Raw genomic sequence first — 21532 nt, 5'->3', positions numbered from 1 at the left:
AACAAGAAGGGATTGGGAGGAGGGGAGAAAATTAAAATAATTGCCTTTAGAGTTTAGGGAAGCAGAACCCCTAGCATGCTAACTTGCACGAGCAAGAATGATCCACCTGTTAACCCTTCTGAACTACTTCGAGAGCATTGGCATGATATGAACAGAACCTTGTTTGATATAAACAAGGCCACAATGTTATTTGATTTTCAAAACTAAAAAGTAATTTTAAAAGTACATTCTATGAATAAATTCACTTCATACACAATAGGGGTTAATAATCCACCACAGCCAGTCTTTGATAACAGGAGACATGCAATCAATAAAAATATTAAAACAATGTCTATGAAAATATAATAAGATCTGTGGTATGTGATCCATGGCACTCATGTAGGGTGGAATGAAGGCCTTTTATGTCAGTCCCCTTGAGTGCCTTGGATTCTGGATCTTCAACCAAAGACCATACCATGTTTTCATGAACATCTTTTCCTATGCTTTGGTGTAATAAGCATATTATATGGTCACTTTGTACTGCGGTTAGTGCAGGAGATAAATCATAGTGTTGAATCAAGGTAGATATTTAGGATGTTGACCATACATAGTCTCATTGCTTTATCCCTGAACTTTATGTAATTGCCATCTGAAGCCACAAGGGGCAGTGTGCAACAGTGTATGTACTTTGCACTGCAGAAGCCTGCTTAATGTTCATCTCTGCAGTGCAGAACACAAATCTCCATAAAGCTGTTTATAGGTACCTCCTAATGCATCTCTACTACAAAATCCAGCAGCAAAGTTGCGACAAAATATTTTGATCATCCTCACATCATATCTCTTAATGCCTCCAAAGACATCACAGGCTCCAGGCTTATCACTGTATGTTCAACCGTGCATCAATAATTTTTATGTATTAATGTATTCAGAGGAACCATCTTCATTAGCTCCAAAGTACAGAGGGTTTCAATTAAAGAGGCAATCCTCTCGGGACTTAACTAATGTTAATTAATTCATTTGTATCTTGTCTCTGTAAAGTCTGTGACAATTAGTTTTATGAAAGAGAAGATTTCAGGATAGTACATTGCTGGCTGAAAATCCTATCCTTTTTGTCCTAACCCTTATTCATACCCTTTCCTCCTCTCCCAAAACCTCTACCGCTCCCCCTCCCTCCCTCCCTCCCTCCCTCCCTCCCTCCCTCCCTCTCACTGGCAGGCTATGTTTTGGCTGAGAGGCAGGCTATCGATTCCTGCTGCCTGTATTTCAAATCGAGCCTGCGTCAGAGTTCTCCTCCGCACTATAAAAGCAGGAGCACAGCGGCTGCGGTGGCAGATCAGGATCGGGTCAGTAAAAGGAGAACAGAGAGAAGCATCTCACCCACGGGAGCCATGACTTCCTACAGCTACGACCCGTACTTTTCCACCTCGTACAAGAGGCGCTATGTGGAGAGCAGCCCCCGAGTTGTCCTGCGGAGCGGGGCCCGCTCCGTCTACTCCACCCACTCGGCCCCTCTGTCCTCCGGCCTGTCCCGCGTCAGCTACTCCAGCTACGGCCGCGGCTTGTCCTCCACCTCCTCCCCGCTGCTGTCCGTGGCCGCGGCAGAGCTGGACCTGAGCCAGGCCGCGCAGGTGAGCTCCGAGTTCAAGTCAGTGCGCACCCAAGAAAAGGCCCAGCTCCAGGACCTGAACGACCGCTTCGCCAGCTTCATCGAGCGGGTCCACGAGCTGGAGCAGCAGAACAAGGTGCTGGAGGCTGAGCTCCTGGTGCTCCGGCAGAGGCACGGCGAGCCCTCCCGCCTCAAGGCGCTCTACGAGCAGGAGGTGCGCGAGTTGCGCATGGCCGTGGAGGAGGCACGTGGCGAGAAGCAGGCCGCCCAGATCAACAAGGACCAGCTGGAGGACGCCCTGCGAGGCCTGCAGGCCCGCTACGAGGAGGAGGTGGAGGGCCGGGAGGAGGCGGAGGGCCGGCTGATGGAGGCCAGGAAGGGGGCGGACGAGGCGGCTCTGGCCCGGGCTGAGCTGGAGAAGAAGGTGGAGGCGCTGCTGGACGAGCTGGCCTTCCTGAAGAGGGTCCACGAGGGCGAGATCTCCGAGCTGCAGTCGCAGGTGCAGTACAGCACCCAGCTGTCCGTGGAGATGGAGGTGGCCAAGCCGGACCTGTCGTCGGCTCTGCGGGACATCCGCGGGCAGTACGAGAAGCTGGCGCACCAGAACATGCAGGCGGCCGACGAGTGGTTCCGCAGCAAGGTGAGCGTGATGACGGAGAGCGCAGCTCACCACAGCGACACCATGAGGAACACCAAGGACGAGGCCACAGAGTACCGCCGCCTGCTCAAAGCCCGGAGCCTGGAGATCGACGCCTCGCGTGGCATGAACGACTCCCTGGAGAGGCAGCTACAGGACATGGAAAACAAACAGAGCGCTGAGATCGCCGCCATGCAGGTCAGTGCCAGTACTGCACACTTTGACACTTTCCAGCTCATGCAATTCCACAGTAACTGAAGTATGAATCTGATTCAATTATTTAGTTTGATGTAAACTGCCAACACTGTCTAGAGATGACGCTGTTTGTAGACAACCACCTCAACTTTGTTAGGAAATGTAGTTGTTTTTTTATGTACCGTACATATTGTATATGTGTCTGTTGCTGAAATTGCATCCAGGATGCATGTAATTTCATAAAAACTGTCTGTTTGAATTGAGTTTTAGTGGGAGGGTTAAGAGAGTGTCTCTTGCCGTGCATAGCAGACAATAAATCTTTCTCTGAAAAGATGTATCATGCTTGTAAGACAAGAAGAGAGAGAGAGAGAAACAGATGGCAGAAGGCCATCCGTCCATGTTTCGGTCTAGCATTGGGATGCCGTGCAGAACTGGGGTGTCTGTCTGTGAAATTACAGCTCCAGTACTTTTCCTCACAATGCTATCTCCTTCACATCAGTACATCTTACTGACTGCACAGCAGTAAGTACAAAAAGCTGTCCTCTGCCTTTAACTGAGCAAAAGAAAAGCTAAATCTGAAGGGCATGCAAACAGCCTCCCTTAATCCTCCCCCTATTCAGTGAAATAGAATGAGTAAATGCTATCTGCATAATAGTAATTTATTATCTGAGTGAATCCTATGTGATATTTCATGAAAAATATCCGCCAATATTTAAAAAATGACTACCACTCAGCCAACACTCTACCTCTAATTAGCATCTAAATTAACATATAAACGATAAAACTGTGATCAACAAAAGCAAGCATTATGAACAAGAAAGAGAAAGCTTACATTTAATTTATTGAAATTCCACTATGGGGTGATGGTCAGGCAGCCCCACAAGGGATGTGGGTGTGGGTTCAACTCCATTTCCACTTTCGTCTTCTCACACAAAAAGGTTTTTGTCCTTTAAGGGAAGCCACAACATGCATGGTATGACACGACCATCATATAGGAAGTGATGATGTCACTAGGTCAGAGGTCACAGGGGGTTAGAGGCCTTCTAACACTTCTGACCCATCTCTTTCCTCACTCAGGAAGCAATCAACCAGCTGGAGAATGAGCTAGGAGCCACCAAGAATGAAATGGCCCGTTACCTGAAAGAGTATCAGGACCTGCTCAATGTTAAGATGGCCTTGGACATAGAAATTGCTGCTTACAGGTCAGTTCCTGTAAGGAGAGGAAACCAGTATACAGTTGGTATGGTGTGGTGGTATCAGTGTTGTGCTATATAACATAATATAACATAACGTATCATAACATGACATTATGATGAGAACAGGCCATTCAGCCCAACAATGCTCGCCTTTTCGTACCACTAAAGTGTACCTACTGCTTAGTTTGCCGTAAAGCTAAATAGTATGTAACATAATACATACTTGCATGAGCATGACCTCCTTCTACCCCATTCTTCATGTCTCTTCACAATATCAGTAAGCCTCTCTTCCTGTACCTCTGCAGAAAGCTGCTGGAAGGGGAGGAATCACGCTTCAGTGCGGGAGGTGCCATGTCCAGCGTCTTCTCCTCGGGTGTGTCAGCCGCCCCTGCTTTCGGCCGCTCCATGTTCTCTCTGCAGTCCAGCTTGACCTCTGGTGCCCCCTACCTGCTCAGCTCCCGCCTGCTCAGCTCCTCCTTCTCCTCTGCCGATGAGATCATTGCTGTCAGCCAAGCACAGCGAGCAGAGTCCAGCCCACCCCACGAAGAGGAAGAGGAGGAGGAGGAGGAAGAGGTAGAAGAGGAGGAGAAGGGAGAGGAAGAAGACGCACAAGAGGGAGAAGAAGGTCACTTTCCTTTTCTTATTGAAGATGCATTTGAGTTAACGTGTTTTATGAAAATGTTAGGAATTAAACTTTTCTTTTTATTTCCGGGACAGGTGGAGATGCAGATGAAGAAAAGGGAGGTGAAGAGGAAGAGGCAAAGGAAGAAGGAGAGGAGGAGGAAGGAGGAGAAGAAGAAGAGGAAAAGGATGAAGGAGAGGAGGAAGAGGGAGGAGAAAAAGAAGAGGGTGCAGAGGGAGGAGATGGAGATGAAAAGGTAGAAACCGAAGGTGGAGAGGATGAGGAAGAAGGGAAAGATGAGGAAGAAAAGGAGGGAGGAGAGAGCACAAAGGAAGATGATAAGGAAGAAAAAGAAAAGCCAAAGGAGAAAAAGAAGGATTGAGACAAAACCATAGCCACTCGACAATATGAATGAAATCTGGGACAGAATAACTAGTATAAACAACCTTCAAAAGTGTGCTAATTATCAAGGTGCTCTATGCAAAAAATAATAAATTCTGTCCATCACATGGGAAAAAACTACACATCAAAATAAACGCGAATGTGATTACTTGCAAACATGCTGAACTGCTACAAATTATGGGTGCAGGAGTGAATAAGCGAATATGCATGGTCATGTATTTATTTAAATGTGAGCTTGTGAGCGAGTTTGTGAGAGGGAGTGCCAATTTTGTGATGTGTATGAATTTGAGCTTCATGTCAACCTTTAACTTGTCAGTATGTTCTACTGTACCAGATGTTCACTCACTGTGTCACCACAACTTGCCTATTAAAAAACTGACAAGTGAGAATGATTGAGATTTCAATCAAATTGCCTTAGTCAAAATGCCTCAACTAAGTATCTATGATCTACTGTTGGAAAAAAAAAAAACAGAAATAAAGATTGAAAACCTGCCAACTTGAATTTTGCATTTTTCCCTATTTATCTTTACAATCACCAATTACAGAAGGTGAAGTAATATTGTTCATAAATATAAGTTTAGAGGTTGAAACAGGTACAAGTCACTTTAACCAACGGGACCAAGTGTTCCAAAGGAGAATATATCATAGGGAGTTTTTGCACTTTACAAAACCATGTACTGTATATAATCTAAGAACTCAATTCTAGCAGTACGCCAGTCTTGTGGGAATTTTACCAGACCACCTTAGTTTAACATCATCCAAAGGAGTATTCTGCCATTTCCATTATTTGGTGTAACTTATACCCCTACACTGATATTAGCTATTCCTGCACTTACTGTATATAGAACTTAGATCCCTAGAACTGTGTTAGGGGTGGTATTGGTGGCCTAATGGACAGTGAGTAGGACCGCTGCCTGTTGACCAAAAGGTCATCAGTTAAAATCCCACCTGGGAACACCACCACTAGTGTGCCCTCAAGCACTTAACCCTAAATTACTCCAGTGGGGCTTATTGAATCTTATTGAAAGTCGCTTTGGATAAAAGCGTCTGCTAAATGAATAAATGTAAATGTTTCAGAACCCTGTGACAAGGAAGTGCAGTCTGTATATATTTTTTTCACTGTGTTCCAACCTCAATAATTGTTAGTAAACTACACACTTTATAGCACTTTATTATGTATTTATTAGACCTATTTATTAGACCTTCTGCTGCTGTAGCCCATCCACTTAGAGTTATGATGTGTTGTGTGTTCAGAGATGCTCTTCTGCATACCACTGTTGTAATGCGTGGTTATTGGCGTTACTGCCACCTTAGTGTCAGCTTCGACGACTCTGGCCCTTCTCTGACCTCTCTCATAAACAAGGTATTTCTGCCAGCAGAACTGCTGCTCACTGGATATTTTTTTGTTTTTCGCACCATTCTCTGCAATCTCTAGAGACTGTTGTATGTGGAAAACCCAGGAGATCAGCAGTTTCTGAGATATTCAAACCACCCGGTCTGGCACCATCAATCATTCTACAGTTAAAGCCACTTGGATCACATTTCTTCCACGTTCTGACACTTTAACTGAAAGACAGCTGAACCTCTTGACCACGTCTGCATGCTTTTATGCATTTAGTTGCTGCCACATGATTGGTGGATTAAATATTTGCATTAACAAGCTAGTCTACCTGTACAGGTCTACCTAATTACATTACATTATGTTAATGGCATTTGGCAGAAGCTCTTATCCAGAGCGACGTACAACAAAGTGCATACCCATAACCAGGGATAAGTGCGCTGAAAGACCCTAGAGGGAAGTACAATTTCAACTACTACCTGCACAACAAAGATAAGGACCAGGGCCTATTTTTCTTTTTTCTGACCTCAACAGGGAGTTCGTTCCACCACCGTGGAGCCAGAACAGACAGTAGTCGTGAGCGTGAGGTGGAAGTTCGGAGAGGGGGAGGTGCCAAGTGGCCTGTGGAGGCTGAACGAAGAGGTCTGGCATGGGTGTAAGGTCTGATGATTTTTTGGAGGTAAGCTGGGGCAGACCCCTTAACTGCTTGAAAGGCTAGCACCAATGTTTTGAATTTGATGCGAGCCATGACAGGCAGCCAGAGAAGGGAAGTAAGCAGGGGGGTGACATGTGAGTACTTGGGAAGGTTGAAGACCAGACGAGCTGCTGCATTCTGGATAAGTTGGAGGGGTGGACGCTGGGAGGCCAGCCAAGAGGGAATTGCAGTAGTCCAGGTGGGACCAGGAGCTGGGTCGAGTAGCTTTTCTAGCAGCGGGGTGATGTGGGCCCTCTTAAACATTAATAACTTAATTAATGTTTCCTATATGGGAAATATGGAGTGTTCATCAGGACACAAAAAGTGTCATGCCCCAGTCAAAGACCTGACAAGTTTAACAAAATGATATTAATAGTGCAGATGCTACTTCAAATCTGAAATCTGAAAATAATGCATCTCCCTTTCACTCACTTCAAGGCAATGGGGAACAGCTCAGTAGGTTAATATCATTGCAGTTTTCACATGTAGGAATACTAATTTTTAACTACCGTGTTGTCATTGCTTGTTGTCTTATAGGTCAGCATCATAAATGTTATTTTGAATACTGCTTGCTGCAGCTGACACAGCAGTTGCCGAATGACCCCTAAGTAGGGACAAATGAAATATGACAGCAGAATGGAGCAGTACCTACTGTACTGTATGCTGTCACATACAAGGTAAATGTATCAAGGACAATTACTGACTCAAGATATACACACTTGCCGGAACTGTACAGGACCCGGGTAGGGCCGATTCAGCAGGTTTTGGAACCCTTGCTGAAACTAAAGAGAGTGTTGACAGGTTTTGCATAACTTTTACAATGCCATTATTCTTGATTTAAAAATTTTAAATACTGTACCTGCTTTGCATTACATTGCAATCACTTATCTAGTGTGATGTATAATAGCGGAGAACGTCAGGAATACAAAAGTGCAATATTACCAGGAAGGTACAGAGGCCCATTTTTAAACAATAAGTGTAATGTTCAGCTAACAGGGCCAGGAGAACCAATCATGGTGCATGAATAGGTGAGTCTTCAGCCTGTGTCAGAAGATGGACAGTGTTTCTGTTATCCTGACTGCAGTAAGAAGGTCATTTAACCACAGGGGGGTCAGAACAGACCAGAGACATGATCTGGAAGTGCAGACACACAGGGGGGAGGGGTCAGATGTAGCAGAATGGAAAAGTCTAGAGTGCCTAGGGTTTGATGAAAATTTGTTGTTGAAAATATTACCTGTCCAGTTGTCCCTTTAGCTACCCAATAGGCTAGCATCAAGGTTCCTAGTTGATATCCAGTTGGCAACCAGAGGAGGGAGAAGAGAGGGAGCCACTTGTCTTTTAAAAAAACTCTCATCTCAGAATTGGCCCACTTGTATCCGTGTCCATTGCAATATCAGTAAGTGCTTTGGGTTGCAGTCTGCCAGCATCTGCACTCTGACAGACTGTGCCAATGAGCAGGCAATTGATAAAATGTGCATGGTATATGAATGCTTAAAAAATCTACCTCAGCACCTTCTGAGAGCCTTTTCTTTTCACTCAAGTACAGTTTCTACTAGCATTTACATTTGGTTGATAAATACTGGTCAGTAAAAAGGCTTGGATACCAGTGAGCTTTAAGGGGATCTGGTATATTGCACCAATTAAGTGTAAACTCACGATGGAATATTACATTGAAATACCTGCTAACTCAGATTATTTTCAGGTTGACAATAGTGCTAAGCTCTATGCCCTGGCTGACACTGTCCAGCCAAAGCTGGTCACCTGAAAACTACAAGGTCCAGTGCATGCTCAAGATTCATGACTATCCTCTGTCCTAATGCCAAAGTGAAGAATTAAGACCCATCTCTTCAGAAAACACTTGATCTTCTACTGTGATTAAAAGCGCATCTGTAAATTGCTTTGGGAAAGTCTCTTCCAATGATGTAAATGTAATAGGCCTAAAGTACAAATAAAACTTTCAATAAAAACTCTTATGTGTCATCATAATAATGTATGGCAGCGGTCCCCAAACTGTGGGTCGGGACCCCATGTTGAGTCACTCGATTTCAGGATGGGGTTGTCTGAAAATTCTTAAAAACATAAAATGTAATTTTTGCGTCTTTAAAATATATTAGAATGAAGGCCACTACATGTTTAACATTACATAACTATGATAAAGCAATGAGGCAGGAGAGGTAGTGGTATATTTCCAGAATAGTCATTAGGAACAAGATGTGTGTGGGTGGGGTATTAGGGTCATGTAAGTTTGTAAACATTCTTTTGGGGTCACACCAGAAAAATGTTTGGGAACCCCTGATGTAAGGAGATCGAAGTCTTGTTGTAATAAGCTGAAGATTGAAGAGAAAGAGAAGTGTTTTGACCTGTGGTACTTCTCATAGAAGTACCTGTCTTGTGTAGCCCTGCAATGCAGTGTTAAAATAAATGAAAGAATATAGAGTGCATTACATCCGCACATACGCATAGGGATATCAACTCTGATGCCAGTGGTCACTGTGAAATAGAATTTGATGACAAAAAAGGTAGATGGCTAAGGCAGCGTGATTTTGGTACATTTATTTTTAATGTTAATAATTACATTTTTATACCTAAATCCAATAATTCACCAAGCAGGCCCGTATTAAGGGGTTCGGAGGCCCTGGGCTGACGCATAGGTGTGGCCCCAAGAGAGCGACACACTCTGAACATAAGTCACAGTGAGATTCAAAAGTACAAAATCCTGCACACAATTATTATTCATTCACATTATTGTAGCAATATATTAATATATTATCATATGCTTCCCTCAATGTTAGTTTGGCTCAAAAATCTCAAGTAGCCTACTGGGACTAAATTGTGCTCAGTAGGCACTGGCACTTATTTTTTTCCACTTCAAGCACTGTTGGTACTGTTTTCAAAACTGGAATACTGTTTTCAGAACTGACTATTGAATGTACTTCAGCTTGGTGTATTCCTGGTGTTTGGCCTGCTGTTCTTACAAAGTAAAATAAAGGTGTAGCATTTTCATAAAGTAGTCTCTAAAGCAAAGGTCACCAACCCTGGTCCTGGAGAGCAACTGGGTCTGCTGGTTTTCACTGTTACTCTGCACTTAATTAATCAATTAGAGCAAATGATTACACAGCTAACTCACCTCACTTGGTTACCTGGGTCTCAACAGGGTGCTGATTTTAAGGTGAAAACAAAAACCAGTAGACCCAGTAGCTCTCCAGGACCAGGGTTGTTGATCTCTGCTCTAAAGTAACTATTTTTATAGACAGCATTATGTATAGGAATATAAATAACCTTTACAGAATCTAGATTGGATAATAACATTTTGGTAAATGGATGACCAATAATTAAGCTGACCATACCTTTTTATTGTCATTTATTATTTTCTATGTCGGATTTAAAGCAAATTGTAGACTGCTGCCACCAATATTCAAGCTCTGTTTGACTCTATTTAGTATAGTGAAAATTAGCATTAATACATCTTCCTCACATTTTCCATATAAAAGTAATACATTAATTGTAATTCATGGAAGAAATGAAAGAAAAGCATTTGGAATACAAGAATTTGTTTTCAATATCATGAAAGCACTGTTTCTCTTGCACGCCTGATTATTTTTGTTGTAATATGTACAGTATATTTTTATGAGTTAAGTTATATAGTATATAGTCTACGGCATTTGTGCCTTCAGTTAAGGACACATTTGGGGTTAGTTGAGGACAACTGGGCCAAATGTAGCTTGGTGGAACCAAGGATTAATAGTAGCTGGTCTTTATGAGTCTGGGTGTTCATGCAAAGTAAAGTAATTTGTCACATAGAGGTCCATTTGAACTGAGCTTCATAACATCGATCAACACACGTACACATGCATAAACACACACACTAATACAAGGGAAAAAAAGAAGATGACATTTGGAAGACAGTAATTCAGTATATTTATTGAGCAAATGCTTATGATTGATCAAAGGGGATTGAGAACATTAGCACCTCAGTTGTGTTAAGTTTTGAATGCATGTCCTTCAGTATGTGGATGTGTGCGTATGTGCGTGTTTATTTAAATTGCACTCACTGGGTAAACATAGCTGACAAGAATAAACAGCATTTTAAGGCTTGGAACTTTCCCACTTCCTCACATTATTAACTTAGATTTATTAATTCTCTATCCCAGTATTCATGTAGATTGTCCACTATTAATATTGGCTCAGTTGGTTCTTTGCATATGCAAGCTGCTTCATTAGCTTTTACACACCTTACTAAACTAACCATCCCACCTGACTGTTTAGAACCCACCCATCCCCATTCCAAGTGAAATCTCATCATCACATTTCATTTAAGTTTAGCTTATTTTTTGCATTTACTCTGTGCATGTGTATATACACTTACATCAGAATTTGCTCTCCAAAATCAATTATTTAAAGTAGCATGCAGACAATTTGTGTCCCCTTTCCAAATACTTTACACCCCCCAACTCACCCGCAGGTCCACAACTGCAGTAAAGCCCATTTATAAGCTATCACTCGACATGCGTTTTTGATTAGCGTGTTGCATCTAATGGCTCTCAAAACATGTCATTCTTATTCTTTAGGGATAGCCCCATATCTCAACCCCTGATCCTCTTGCATTTGCTTAAATTATTCACTCTGTTTCTGTGACGACTTTTTTGATTGCTTGAGTGGTAACTTTCTCCACCTTCTTGGTAGCAACCATTTTCTCCTCCACGGTATCCTCTGCTTCCTCCACTGTCTCTGTCACCGTAACAGACTTGGTGACATGTTTGGCTCCATCTTCTCCAGTGGTGATAGTCTCCACAGTTTTGGTAATCACCACCTTTTGACTAGGGTCTTCTTTTGTGGGAGTCTGCTCCTCGGTTGGACTCTCCTTGGTAGGACTCTCTTTAGTGGGGCTCTCCTTGGTGGGACTCTCTTTAGTGGGGCTCTCTTTGGTGGGGCTCTCCTTGGTGGGACTCTCTTTAGTGGGGCTCTCTTTGGTGGGACTCTCTTTAGTGGGGCTCTCCTTGGTGGGGCTCCCCTTGGTGGGACTCTCTTTAGTGGGACTCTCTTTAGTGGGGCTCTCTTTAGTGGGGCTCTCCTTGGTGGGACTCTCTTTAGTGGGGCTCTCTTTGGTGGGACTCTCTTTGGTGGGGCTCTCCTTGGTGGGACTCTCTTTAGTGGGACTCTCTTTGGTGGGACTTCCTTTTGTTGGGCTCAACTTGGTTGGGCTCTCTTTGGTGGGACTCCCTTTAGTGGGACTCTCTTTTGTAGGACTTTCCTTGGTGGGACTCTCTTTAGTGGGGCTCTCCTTGGTGGGGCTCTCTTTAGTGGGACTCTCCTTGGTGGGACTATCTTTAGTGGGGCTCTCTTTAGTGGGGCTCAACTTGGTTGGGCTCTCTTTGGTGGGGCTCTCCTTGGTGGGACTCTCTTTAGTGGGGCTCTCCTTGGTGGGACTCTCCTTGGTGGGACTCTCTTTAGTGGGGCTCTCCTTGGTGGGACTCTCTTTAGTGGGGCTCTCCTTGGTGGGACTCTCCTTGGTGGGACTCTCTTTGGTGGGACTCTCTTTAGTGGGACTCTCCTTGGTGGGACTCTCTTTGGTGGGACTCTCTTTAGTAGGGCTCTCCTTGGTGGGGCTCTCTTTGGTGGGACTCTCTTTAGTGGGACTCTCCTTGGTGGGGCTCTCTTTGGTGGGACTCTCTTTGGTGGGGCTCTCCTTGGTGGGACTCTCTTTAGTGGGGCTCTCTTTGGTGGGGCTCTCCTTCACTACTTCCTTTCCTGCCTGTTTCTCCTCAACATCTTCCTTCTCTTTCCCCTGTGTGTCTTCATCATCAGAGTCAATTTTCTTCACCTCTCCATTCACTGCTATATCTTCCTTATCTGCTTTCTTTACCTCTGGCTCCTCACTTATCTCTTCCTTTGTTTCTTCATCTTCTACAGTCTCAGCTTCTTCACCCTTATCCTCTGCTCCTGCTTCCTCCTTCTCACCATTGGTAGATCCTTTGTCACTCCCTTCTTTCTCCTCTTTCTCTCCCTCTTTATCTCCTTCTCCCTCTTCCTCTTCTTCAGCACTGTCCTCTTTGTCTCCCTCTTCTGATTTTGCAGGTACTGTCTCAGATTTAGAAACCTTGGTACAGAGTACAGTCTCCTCCATCACTAATGCCTCTTCATCTCCCTCACCCTCATCTTCTCCTTCTTCCTCATCTTCCTTTCCTTCTTCTCCTTTCTCTTCACTCTCTCCCTCATCTCCACCTTCTTCTTCCTCATCTCCCTCTTTCTCTCCCTCCTCTTCCTGGTCATCTGGGGCACAAGCGCTCACCTTGGCCTCAGTGGAGGCGACCAGCTCTTCTTCTCCTGCCTCACCCTCTTTGTCCTCCTCTCCTTCTTTCAGGTCAGCAGCCAGCTCTTCGGCCACTTCAGCCAGGGAGTCATCAATCTCTGAGTCCTCGTCCTCCACTTTTGTCTCTTCAATGATTTCCTCCACAAACTTGTGCTGTACTTTCAGCTTGGGAGGTTCAATTTTGTCTTTTGGGCTCTTGGAGGGGGCAATGGGTTGGCGGTAAGGAAAAGAGGGGCTGAAGGTGCTGAAGCGAGTCTCTTCACCTTCCAGAAGTTTCCTGCAGACAGACAAACATATACCCAAGATATATTATTGCATAAAGGTTGATTACATTCACAATTTCAAAGTGCAGAAAAAAAAAAACAATTAAGAATTATTCTTAATTTGTAACTGTTTATAAATCCTAGACTACATTAGGCTACATGTAGTCTAGTCTACCCTGTAAAAATAAAAGTTAATAAAATAATTTTAAAAATTGATCCTTGTGCCTTTTCAATTTTAATGATATAAGCTTCAGCTTTGTTTGAACTATATCCACACAAAAATGTTCATAAGTAACATCACCTTTGTGCTCACACCACAGATAATAGCATTGCAGAGAGAATTGACTTCAGTCTTTTGATTTATTGTAATAGAGATTTCAAATCAATGTACTATTACAAATACAATATATTATCTTTGCATGATTGCTGATTTTGCTTTAACTAACAAATTTGGAATGCCCAATAAAAATCTTATTTCTGTCCATTTCCAGGAAAATTATCCACCAATTCAGGAAGAGATAAACTTACAAGTCCTCTGAAACTCATGCTGTCAGTCAGGAGAGCTGTGCAGTCATTGAGCACAGAGGGTTAGCCTCTTGTGCAGCAGAAACAGGCACTTAGCGCCATTGAGAGCAGATGCTTTTGCTGTGGCCCCTTGTATATGATATATCATATTTAATTATGCAGTCTTTTTCAGAACTTTCTATAATGAAAACAAATGATCACATGTGTATCCATAGATCAGTAAAGTTTGTGATGTCAGTTGTAATTGTCATTTCAGGACTGGAGTTGTAATTAGACGGAACATGTTTGTATCCCAGGTAGAACATTGCCGTTGTGCCGTTGTAAATATCTAGCTGTAAAAATAAACTGCTGAGCACTTTGTTCATAATTAAAAGCTACAAACTCTGCGAAAAACCTGAATAACGCCATTTGCTAAACTCATTGGAAGTTAAATGTAATGGCTCAATCATACCTGTATGCAGCAATCTCAATATCCAGGGCCATCTTTACGTTGAGCAGGTCTTGATACTCCCTCAGGTGACGGGCCATTTCCCACTTAGTACCCTTCAGCTCATTATCCAGCTGGTGAATTGTCTCCTTTTGAAAATAAAATTGAGAGGGCTTTAGAAAAAACACTGCTATAAAAAGATGACCAACAGTGATATATCAAAAATAAATAACATTGATGTAAGTAGATGGCATAAGACACCTGTAGCTCGATGACAATTATAGCCTATGCGTATTCATTCTTACTGGTAATGGGTCAAAATAAATGCAAGAAATGTATGTAGTTCTGATGTAGGCCTACTAACAGTAAAAACAAGGAAATCCAGAATGTGAATTACTTCTATACAGCCATAATACATTGTTGATATCCAACCGAAAGTAATCTACAATGGGGAAGACTTCCTTATAGTGTCCCGAGTGTGTCCTTACTTCGGACGATGCAAGTAGTTATATTAACAGCTAACTGCACACTGACACACACACAGAACTGTAAGAGAAAAAGCTGAATTACAATGCTATTTAATGTCCCCTTATTTTCATCTCGGTAAATCGATTACCCTCCCATCCACACACACTCGCACTGCCACCTTACGTATTAATTTCGGTTATGGTAATTATATGGGTTTAGGTTATTGGTTGTATGTTGTTTTAGGGCATGTTATGGGTATAATCTGTTTTCTTGCTTAGCATAACGAACTATCCGTTCTTTAGTTGCCATCTATAGCATATATCTTAAAGCCTGAGAATGCTGTTAGCCAGGTCTACCATTATTTTTGTCATGTAAATCAGGCGAATGCATTGGTTTTCTAGTGCATTGTAAGTCTCTTTCTAATCTATTTTTCGTCTATATTGTATATTCTTAATTACAAAATAATGCGGCTTAGAATAAAATAAAAATAGTCTCATAGGATGACAGGAAACAAATTTGAGGAAGTAATTTTGACATTGTTTCATCTTCTCTTCCCAGTTCGTGCAGATGTGGAAAGAAGATGTAGCCTAATTTCTATCTTGAAATACACGTGTCATTAAAGTAAGTTTCCATCCCTGGTGCAGCGAGGTAGAACGATGAGATGCTCATACGTGACTTTGAAACTAAGTAACCTATCTGTGCCTTTAAAGAGAAATCATAATAGCCTAGCCTACATGACCTGACAAAATCATTGAGTTATAGAATTGTAGCATATAAAGGTTAATTCTGCCTCTGATTAATCTATCAATACATTTTGCAAAGGGTTTTGACTATCACATCCAGCACAATAGCCTACTCCACAGGGCTATCTCTACAAGTTTCCTAAGCAGATATTGTAACACGGCTCGGTGCAACTCACCTGATAACTGCTCATATCATTGTGGTGTCTGTCATCGATATCATTCAGTTGCCTCTCCAGTGATTCCTTGGTGCTGCGGACAGACTCCAGTTCGATATTCTGTTTTTGTATCTGGCGGCGATAGTCGTCAATCTCATTCCGGGCTGCACTGATAGCATTTTTATTAACTTCGGCAGCTTCGGTCAGCTTGGAATAGCGGCACATGAGCAATTCCTCAGCCTGTTGCAGATTCTGAGAAGAGTAGCCATCCAACTGGGAGCGGATCTCACGGAGCGCCGCGGAGATGTCAGTCTTCAGGTAGTCTTTCCTCTCCACAGTAACCTGCGACGCTTGCACCTGAGACAGAAGATCGCTTACCTCTTCCTCGTGATGGTTGCGCAGGAACTCCAATTCGTCTCTAATAGACTGAACTTTCTTTTCCAATTCTACTTTTATAAGGGCCGAATCGTCCATGTCTTTCTTCGCGGCTCGGATAGTCGCTTCCGTCTCGTCTCTGATTCGGAGCTCATCCTCGTAGCGCTCCTTTACCCTCTGAATGTCTTCTTCCAGGTGGTCTGAGTCAAGCTGAACCTGTGCCTTGTCGTGGTGTATCTGCTCCAGCATCGAGCGCAGTTCGCTAAGCTCTTGGTCGTATACATCACCTAGCTGGGAGTGCGACACTTGTTTCTGCCGCAGCGCCTGGATCTCAGCCTCAATCTCCCTGTTCTGTTGTTCTAAATAATGCACTCTGTCAATATAGCCGGCAAAGCGGTCGTTGAGCCCTTGAAGCTGTTCTTTTTCGTTGGAGCGCTTGTAGTCCCCGTTGAACATAGACGGGGTTACGTCGATGTTGTCGGATGAGCACAGCACAGTGGAGCTGTACGCCCTAGGCACTGTGGTGGTCCTCTTGTAGGAAGTTGAAAATGTGGCCGGATTCGTCCTTGCCCATGACTGGGGTCTATAGCTAGTGGACGGGGATGCGCTGGTGCGGTTATAGCTACGAGACTCTGCCCTCCGATAAACGGGGGTCCCTATACTATCCAGTGTGTAACTCATCCTGGAAGACAGTGAATGAGTTCTGTTTCGGGGCGATGTATAGTGGATATGAGCTGTTTGCCTGTTGGTGTGTGGTATGAGGTGTTTGGCTCTGATAGCACCCACTGCTCTGTCGACCAGCCTTTTATACAGGAGGCAAGAGCCATATTCGCTAACAGGGCAAGAATGCAGCCCTGCTTGGGAAACCTAATTGATCCGTTGAAAAGGGAGGGCTTATTATTTTCACTTCCACCAAACATATTCCTGCTTTCTGATGAAAAGACCACATTGGAAAAGGTGTAAGCTATAGAACAGACGACAAATATTTACAGATAATTCAAGAAAATGATTACAAAGAAAAATATTGCGATACAAAGACTTGGCAACATTGAAACTACAATGAGATGATACTGACGTGAACTTAATTGTTAGTCTTATTGCCAGTATCTTTTTGTGGAAACCGGTAGCACCCAAAGCTACTTGCTGAAGCATGCACGCTGTAAACGACTAGCATATCGTTTAAACAAATATAACAGTACCCTATATGTCAATTCATCAAGGGGTTCACTGATAGCCGTATATGAACTAAAGTTCTGTCAGTATTTCAGTCGATTAGGCACACGAATCAATCTAATTCTGCAATAACATAAAATACGACTATGATAAATAATTCGCTTAACGTAGGCTAAATGTTTTATGAAAATCCGACAAAACACATAGGCCTACTTTGTCATTTGAATAATGCTGTAAATATATGAAATAGTATATGTTTCTCGTGAAGAACCATGTTGCTTATGAAGAGGTATAACGTCTTAAGATAATTCCAATGACATTCTAGGCCTCCTTTTTCCTGGAAAGAGGAAACTGAGCTACTTGCGCAAATAGGCAGCTACACTGTGACCGAACTAATTTGCTACATTAAAATATAATAATTAATCCATATTTAAAATGAAATACTACACCGTGGAAATTATTTCAAGTTGTTGAATTGGATTGAAATTTATTTATTTCTAGATACAATAGACAGACCTTTCTTTAGATTTAGCTTAATTGAATATAACTTAGAATATTGCTTGATCACAAATGGTTTAAAGTTGGCTTCGGACATTGTAGTGTCACAGACTTTACTACAGCGTGACTGAAAAGCAACATAATACCAATACAGAGTTTCTAATAATATCAGAACAAACTTGACCCTTAAATTATGAAAGATGGACCGATAAGGAGGGATATTTCAATATGGATAATTTGTGAAAAGAAATGGCACATTAGAAGGGGAGAATTTCGGTGGCATACATCTGAAAGATTCATTCTTAGTTGGGGAAATTGCAGAGTGCTACTTAAAATTCTGTACCACACTGAATACTCAATAGCATCTCTTCACTCCTCCCACCTCCCTCCTTCACACAGCAGAGCAATGGCTTTGTAGCTCAGCACAAAATTTCAGCCAAGTGTCTCTTCACCTTCACCTCCACTGACCTCAAGATTCACCCTTTGCTTTCCTACAGAGCATTCTGAGACATGCACTTAGTGTAATAAATTGTAACCTAGGGTCCTGTAATTTCTTAAAAAATCATTTGAAAAATGATGGTTTGCAATTGTGATATCTGTGGGCTTGTTGCATGAAGCATGTTGGTTTAAAGGCAAGACTTGTGTAAAGACATATGCAGATGAGCCAAAACATTATGATGATATTGATTATCTCTTAACATTGGCATATGTCAAGTTCTGGGATATATTACACAGTAAGCGAACCGTTGGTTCACATAGTCGATGTGTTGGATGTGGGGGAAATGGGCAGGCCTGGGTAAAGACCTGAATGACTGTGACAAGGGCCAAATTGTTATGACTAGATGACTGGGTCTGAGCAACTCCAAAATGGCAAGGCTTGGGAGGTGCTCTCGGTCAGCAGTGATGAGTACAAACCACGAACCGTCAACAAAGTTTTGGGTGCCCAAGGCTCATCGATGTGCGAAGACAACAAAGGCTCTCTCATCTGACCTAAAATTGTATTGATAGTTACAGGAGGAAAGTGTCGCAACACACAGTGCAACGCATCCTGCAGCATATGGGGTTGCGTAGCCACAGACAGAGTGCCCAAGTCCAGTCCACAATGGAAGAAGGTCGCCTGGTTGGATGAGTCCCATTTTCTTTTACATAATGTGGATGGCCGGATACATGTTCACTTATTACCTGAGGAGGAAATGGCACCAGGATGCACTGTGGGAAGAAGACACGCCGGTGGATGCTCTGGGCAGTGTTCTGCAGGGAATCCCTGGGTCCAGGCATTCATGTGGACTTCAATTTGACATGTGCCACCTACCTAAACATTGTTGCGGATCAGGTACATCCCTTCATGGCAATGGCATTTCCTGATGTCAATGGCTTCTTTCAGCAGGACAATGCACCCTGCCACACTGCACAAATTGCCCGGGAATGGTTTGAGGAACATGTCGAAGAGTTCAAGGTGTTTCCCAGAGGTCTTGTAGATTCTATGCTTCAGCAGGTCAGAGCTGTTTTGGACCAACAGCATATTAGGCATATTGTTTTGGCTCATCGGTGTATTTTACATAAGGGACTTACCAGTTCATGTCCCTTATGAAATTCATGGTCACACAAAAGCTACTGTCTCTGGTGTAATCCTACAACACTACAACTACCTCATTTATGGTATTTAAAACCTGAGATGGATGAAGAGTGAAAACAATTGGCCACAGTTTATTTCATAGCTATTTTCTGTTGAGGCATACCGCTGCATGATCAGGAAGGAAAACAGCGTGACATTTCATTAAACCATTCAGTCAATTAAACAAAATACTCTTCCCTGCTTGCTTCAGATGAAACTGAGCAGACATTTTAAACAGATTTATGGGGTGATTTAATCTATAACATCAGTAACTAAGCAGAGCTAGCTTTTTATTAAATTCTGTTCAACGTCATGTTTTGGCTTTCATGCTAAATAGTACATTTAGATGGACAGCAAAAGATAACTATAAACAATTACCCTTTGAGATTCAAGGCAATGAAGCTCTGCACTGTGATAAAATCAAAACCTTGGAGTAGAGCCATTTCTGCACGTACACCCGTGACCATCCCCAAGAAACTAAAAATCCTTTAAGGATTCAGACAATTAGGCTGAACTAAACTGAGCATATCTTAATGTATCCCTTATTGTTCCACAGTAACACGGAATTGATCAATTTTTGTTTGGCAAACATTGCAAAGATCAGGAAATAGTACCATACCACCATACCACCATGCACCTTGCTCCTGCTGAATGGCTGAAGCTAAGCAGGTGTGGGCTTGGATGGGAGACCTCCAGGGAAAACTAAGTTGCTGTTGGAAGTAGTGTTAGTGAGTCACCAGTAGGTGGTGATATTCCATCTGGCCAAATAAGTCCTAATGCCCCAGTGCAGTGCTGAGGAAGACGCTGTTTTTCTGATGAGACGTTAAACCCAGGCCCTGACTCACTGTGGTCATTAAAGATCCCATGGAACTCTTTGCAAAAGAGTAGGGGGTTCCTCAGTGTCCTGGCTAAATTCCCAACCTGCCACCCAATAATCCCCTGATTTAATCTCACCCTCTTCACCTCAGCTGATGTGTGGTGAGCATTCTGGCACAAAATGGCTGCTGTTGCATCACCCAGATGGGTGCTACACATTGGTGGTGGCTGAGGCGAGTTTCCCCCTCATCACTGTAAAGTGATTTGAGTGTGAGAAAAGAGCTAAATAAATTAAACTATCTATCTGTCTAGTATGTTTAGATTGACCAAGCAACCTCAAAACCCAACTGAGCATAATTTTGTAATTGCATTTGAGTTTCTCATCAGTAAATCAGTGTTCTATCCTAATGTAAGCTTCTGCAATGCAGCATATTCATATTTAAAATGAAAAGACTGTTACAATAAGTGTTGAGTGGTTATTAAAAATATGCCTTTCAATGCCGAATATCAAGCATATTTAAAAGGAATCTAACTAACAAACTGCAGGAAACCTGAGGATAATGGCCAAATTACCTTATAAAATGCACTTTGTTCTGGGAAATCACAATCAATAGTATTGATGACTGAGTCAGCATTCTATTGCATGCATGTCTGTAGATATATTCCTCTCTCTACAGAGAACCAAGCAGAGACAATGACTGTAGGCCTTATTATTTATGTTAGTGGTGCTCATACAATTTTGCTTAAGGAATTGTGAGTTTATGGGCTTTAAACTAGTCAAGTTCTGACTTTAGGCTATGATAAAGACTTTCTCAGATGTCTCGAACTCAAACAGTTCTGACACTACGAGAACATGGGTGGTTCCTGAGGACTGACGCATCTTGTGAATGGTCATCTTTCATCTCTGCCACACAGCGGATATGGATTTCTCTTTGTGAGGAGGCTTATTTAAAATCTAATGCATATGCTAATTACTTTTTTCAAAGAACAAGGAAAAGGGTTTAAATCTTTCCCATCCTGAATTTTGGTTTCTCCTGTTTCCCCTTTGGCAGCATACACCATCAGTACACAGCATTACACTGTGACGCACACTAGGCTAATCTTCCTTTGATTTAGATGTGGTACTACACATTTTCAAACAGCCATATTGCATGAAAATTGTGTTTATGTGGGTGATGTTCTTTTTGAAAAGGATGATACAGTTTGTTTCTCCCCCTTCTCTATTTCTCCAGCTCTACTGTAAAAGGATGAAGGATGATACAGTCTGTCTTTTCCTTCTCTTCTCTTTCTCCCTAATCCTTTTGCACCCATAGCCTGGGATCATTATATATTCATGAAAAGGTGATGAGAGGGTAAGAAGAATTTAGTATCAGCATGGGTATCAGTGAGCCAGTCCCAGGGAGCAGGTCAAAAGTAAAGCAAAGCTGTCCGACTGGACACCCATTCATCAGTCTCCGATCAATGTGGCTTTTAAAGCCGAAACCTCACACTCTT

General features: G+C 42.7%; 2 protein-coding genes across 2 annotated transcripts; one reads left to right on the top strand and one right to left on the bottom strand.

Moving 5' to 3' along the window:
• Positions 1 to 1294: 1294 nt before the first annotated feature.
• neflb (neurofilament light chain b) lies at positions 1295 to 5129 on the top strand. The gene is made up of 4 exons (XM_061261738.1): positions 1295 to 2420; positions 3495 to 3619; positions 3919 to 4238; positions 4331 to 5129. The coding sequence occupies exons 1-4, from the start codon at positions 1368 to 1370 to the stop codon at positions 4615 to 4617; spliced, it is 1785 nt and encodes a 594-aa protein (XP_061117722.1). The 5' UTR covers positions 1295 to 1367; the 3' UTR covers positions 4618 to 5129.
• A 5442-nt stretch (positions 5130 to 10571) lies between these two features.
• nefmb (neurofilament medium chain b) lies at positions 10572 to 16729 on the bottom strand. Its single transcript, XM_061261443.1, has 3 exons — positions 15583 to 16729; positions 14220 to 14344; positions 10572 to 13257 (listed from the first exon to the last, which is right to left on the bottom strand). Exons 1-3 carry the CDS (start codon positions 16615 to 16617, stop codon positions 11289 to 11291), a joined length of 3129 nt encoding a protein of 1042 aa, XP_061117427.1. The 5' UTR covers positions 16618 to 16729; the 3' UTR covers positions 10572 to 11288.
• Positions 16730 to 21532: the final 4803 nt, after the last annotated feature.

Source organism: Conger conger, chromosome 11 (genome assembly GCF_963514075.1).
Source record: "Conger conger chromosome 11, fConCon1.1, whole genome shotgun sequence".
Taxonomy (NCBI): Eukaryota; Metazoa; Chordata; class Actinopteri; order Anguilliformes; family Congridae; genus Conger; species Conger conger.
This window is presented reverse-complemented; position numbering and strand designations above follow the sequence as displayed.

What these genes read in the sequence shown, in the direction of transcription:
- nefmb (XM_061261443.1), bottom strand. Translation starts at nt 16,617, where the DNA reads ATGAGTTACACACTGGATAGTATAGGGACCCCCGTTTATCGGAGGGCA. An exon ending in ATGATATGAGCAGTTATCAG is followed by an intron (nt 14,345 to 15,582) that starts GTGAGTTGCACC and finishes TATTTTCAAAAG; the next exon opens with GAGACAATTCACCAGCTGGA. An exon ending in ATTGAGATTGCTGCATACAG is followed by an intron (nt 13,258 to 14,219) that starts GTATGATTGAGC and finishes GTCTGTCTGCAG; the next exon opens with GAAACTTCTGGAAGGTGAAG.
- neflb (XM_061261738.1), top strand. Translation starts at nt 1,368, where the DNA reads ATGACTTCCTACAGCTACGACCCGTACTTTTCCACCTCGTACAAGAGG. An exon ending in CTGAGATCGCCGCCATGCAG is followed by an intron (nt 2,421 to 3,494) that starts GTCAGTGCCAGT and finishes TTCCTCACTCAG; the next exon opens with GAAGCAATCAACCAGCTGGA. An exon ending in ATAGAAATTGCTGCTTACAG is followed by an intron (nt 3,620 to 3,918) that starts GTCAGTTCCTGT and finishes GTACCTCTGCAG; the next exon opens with AAAGCTGCTGGAAGGGGAGG.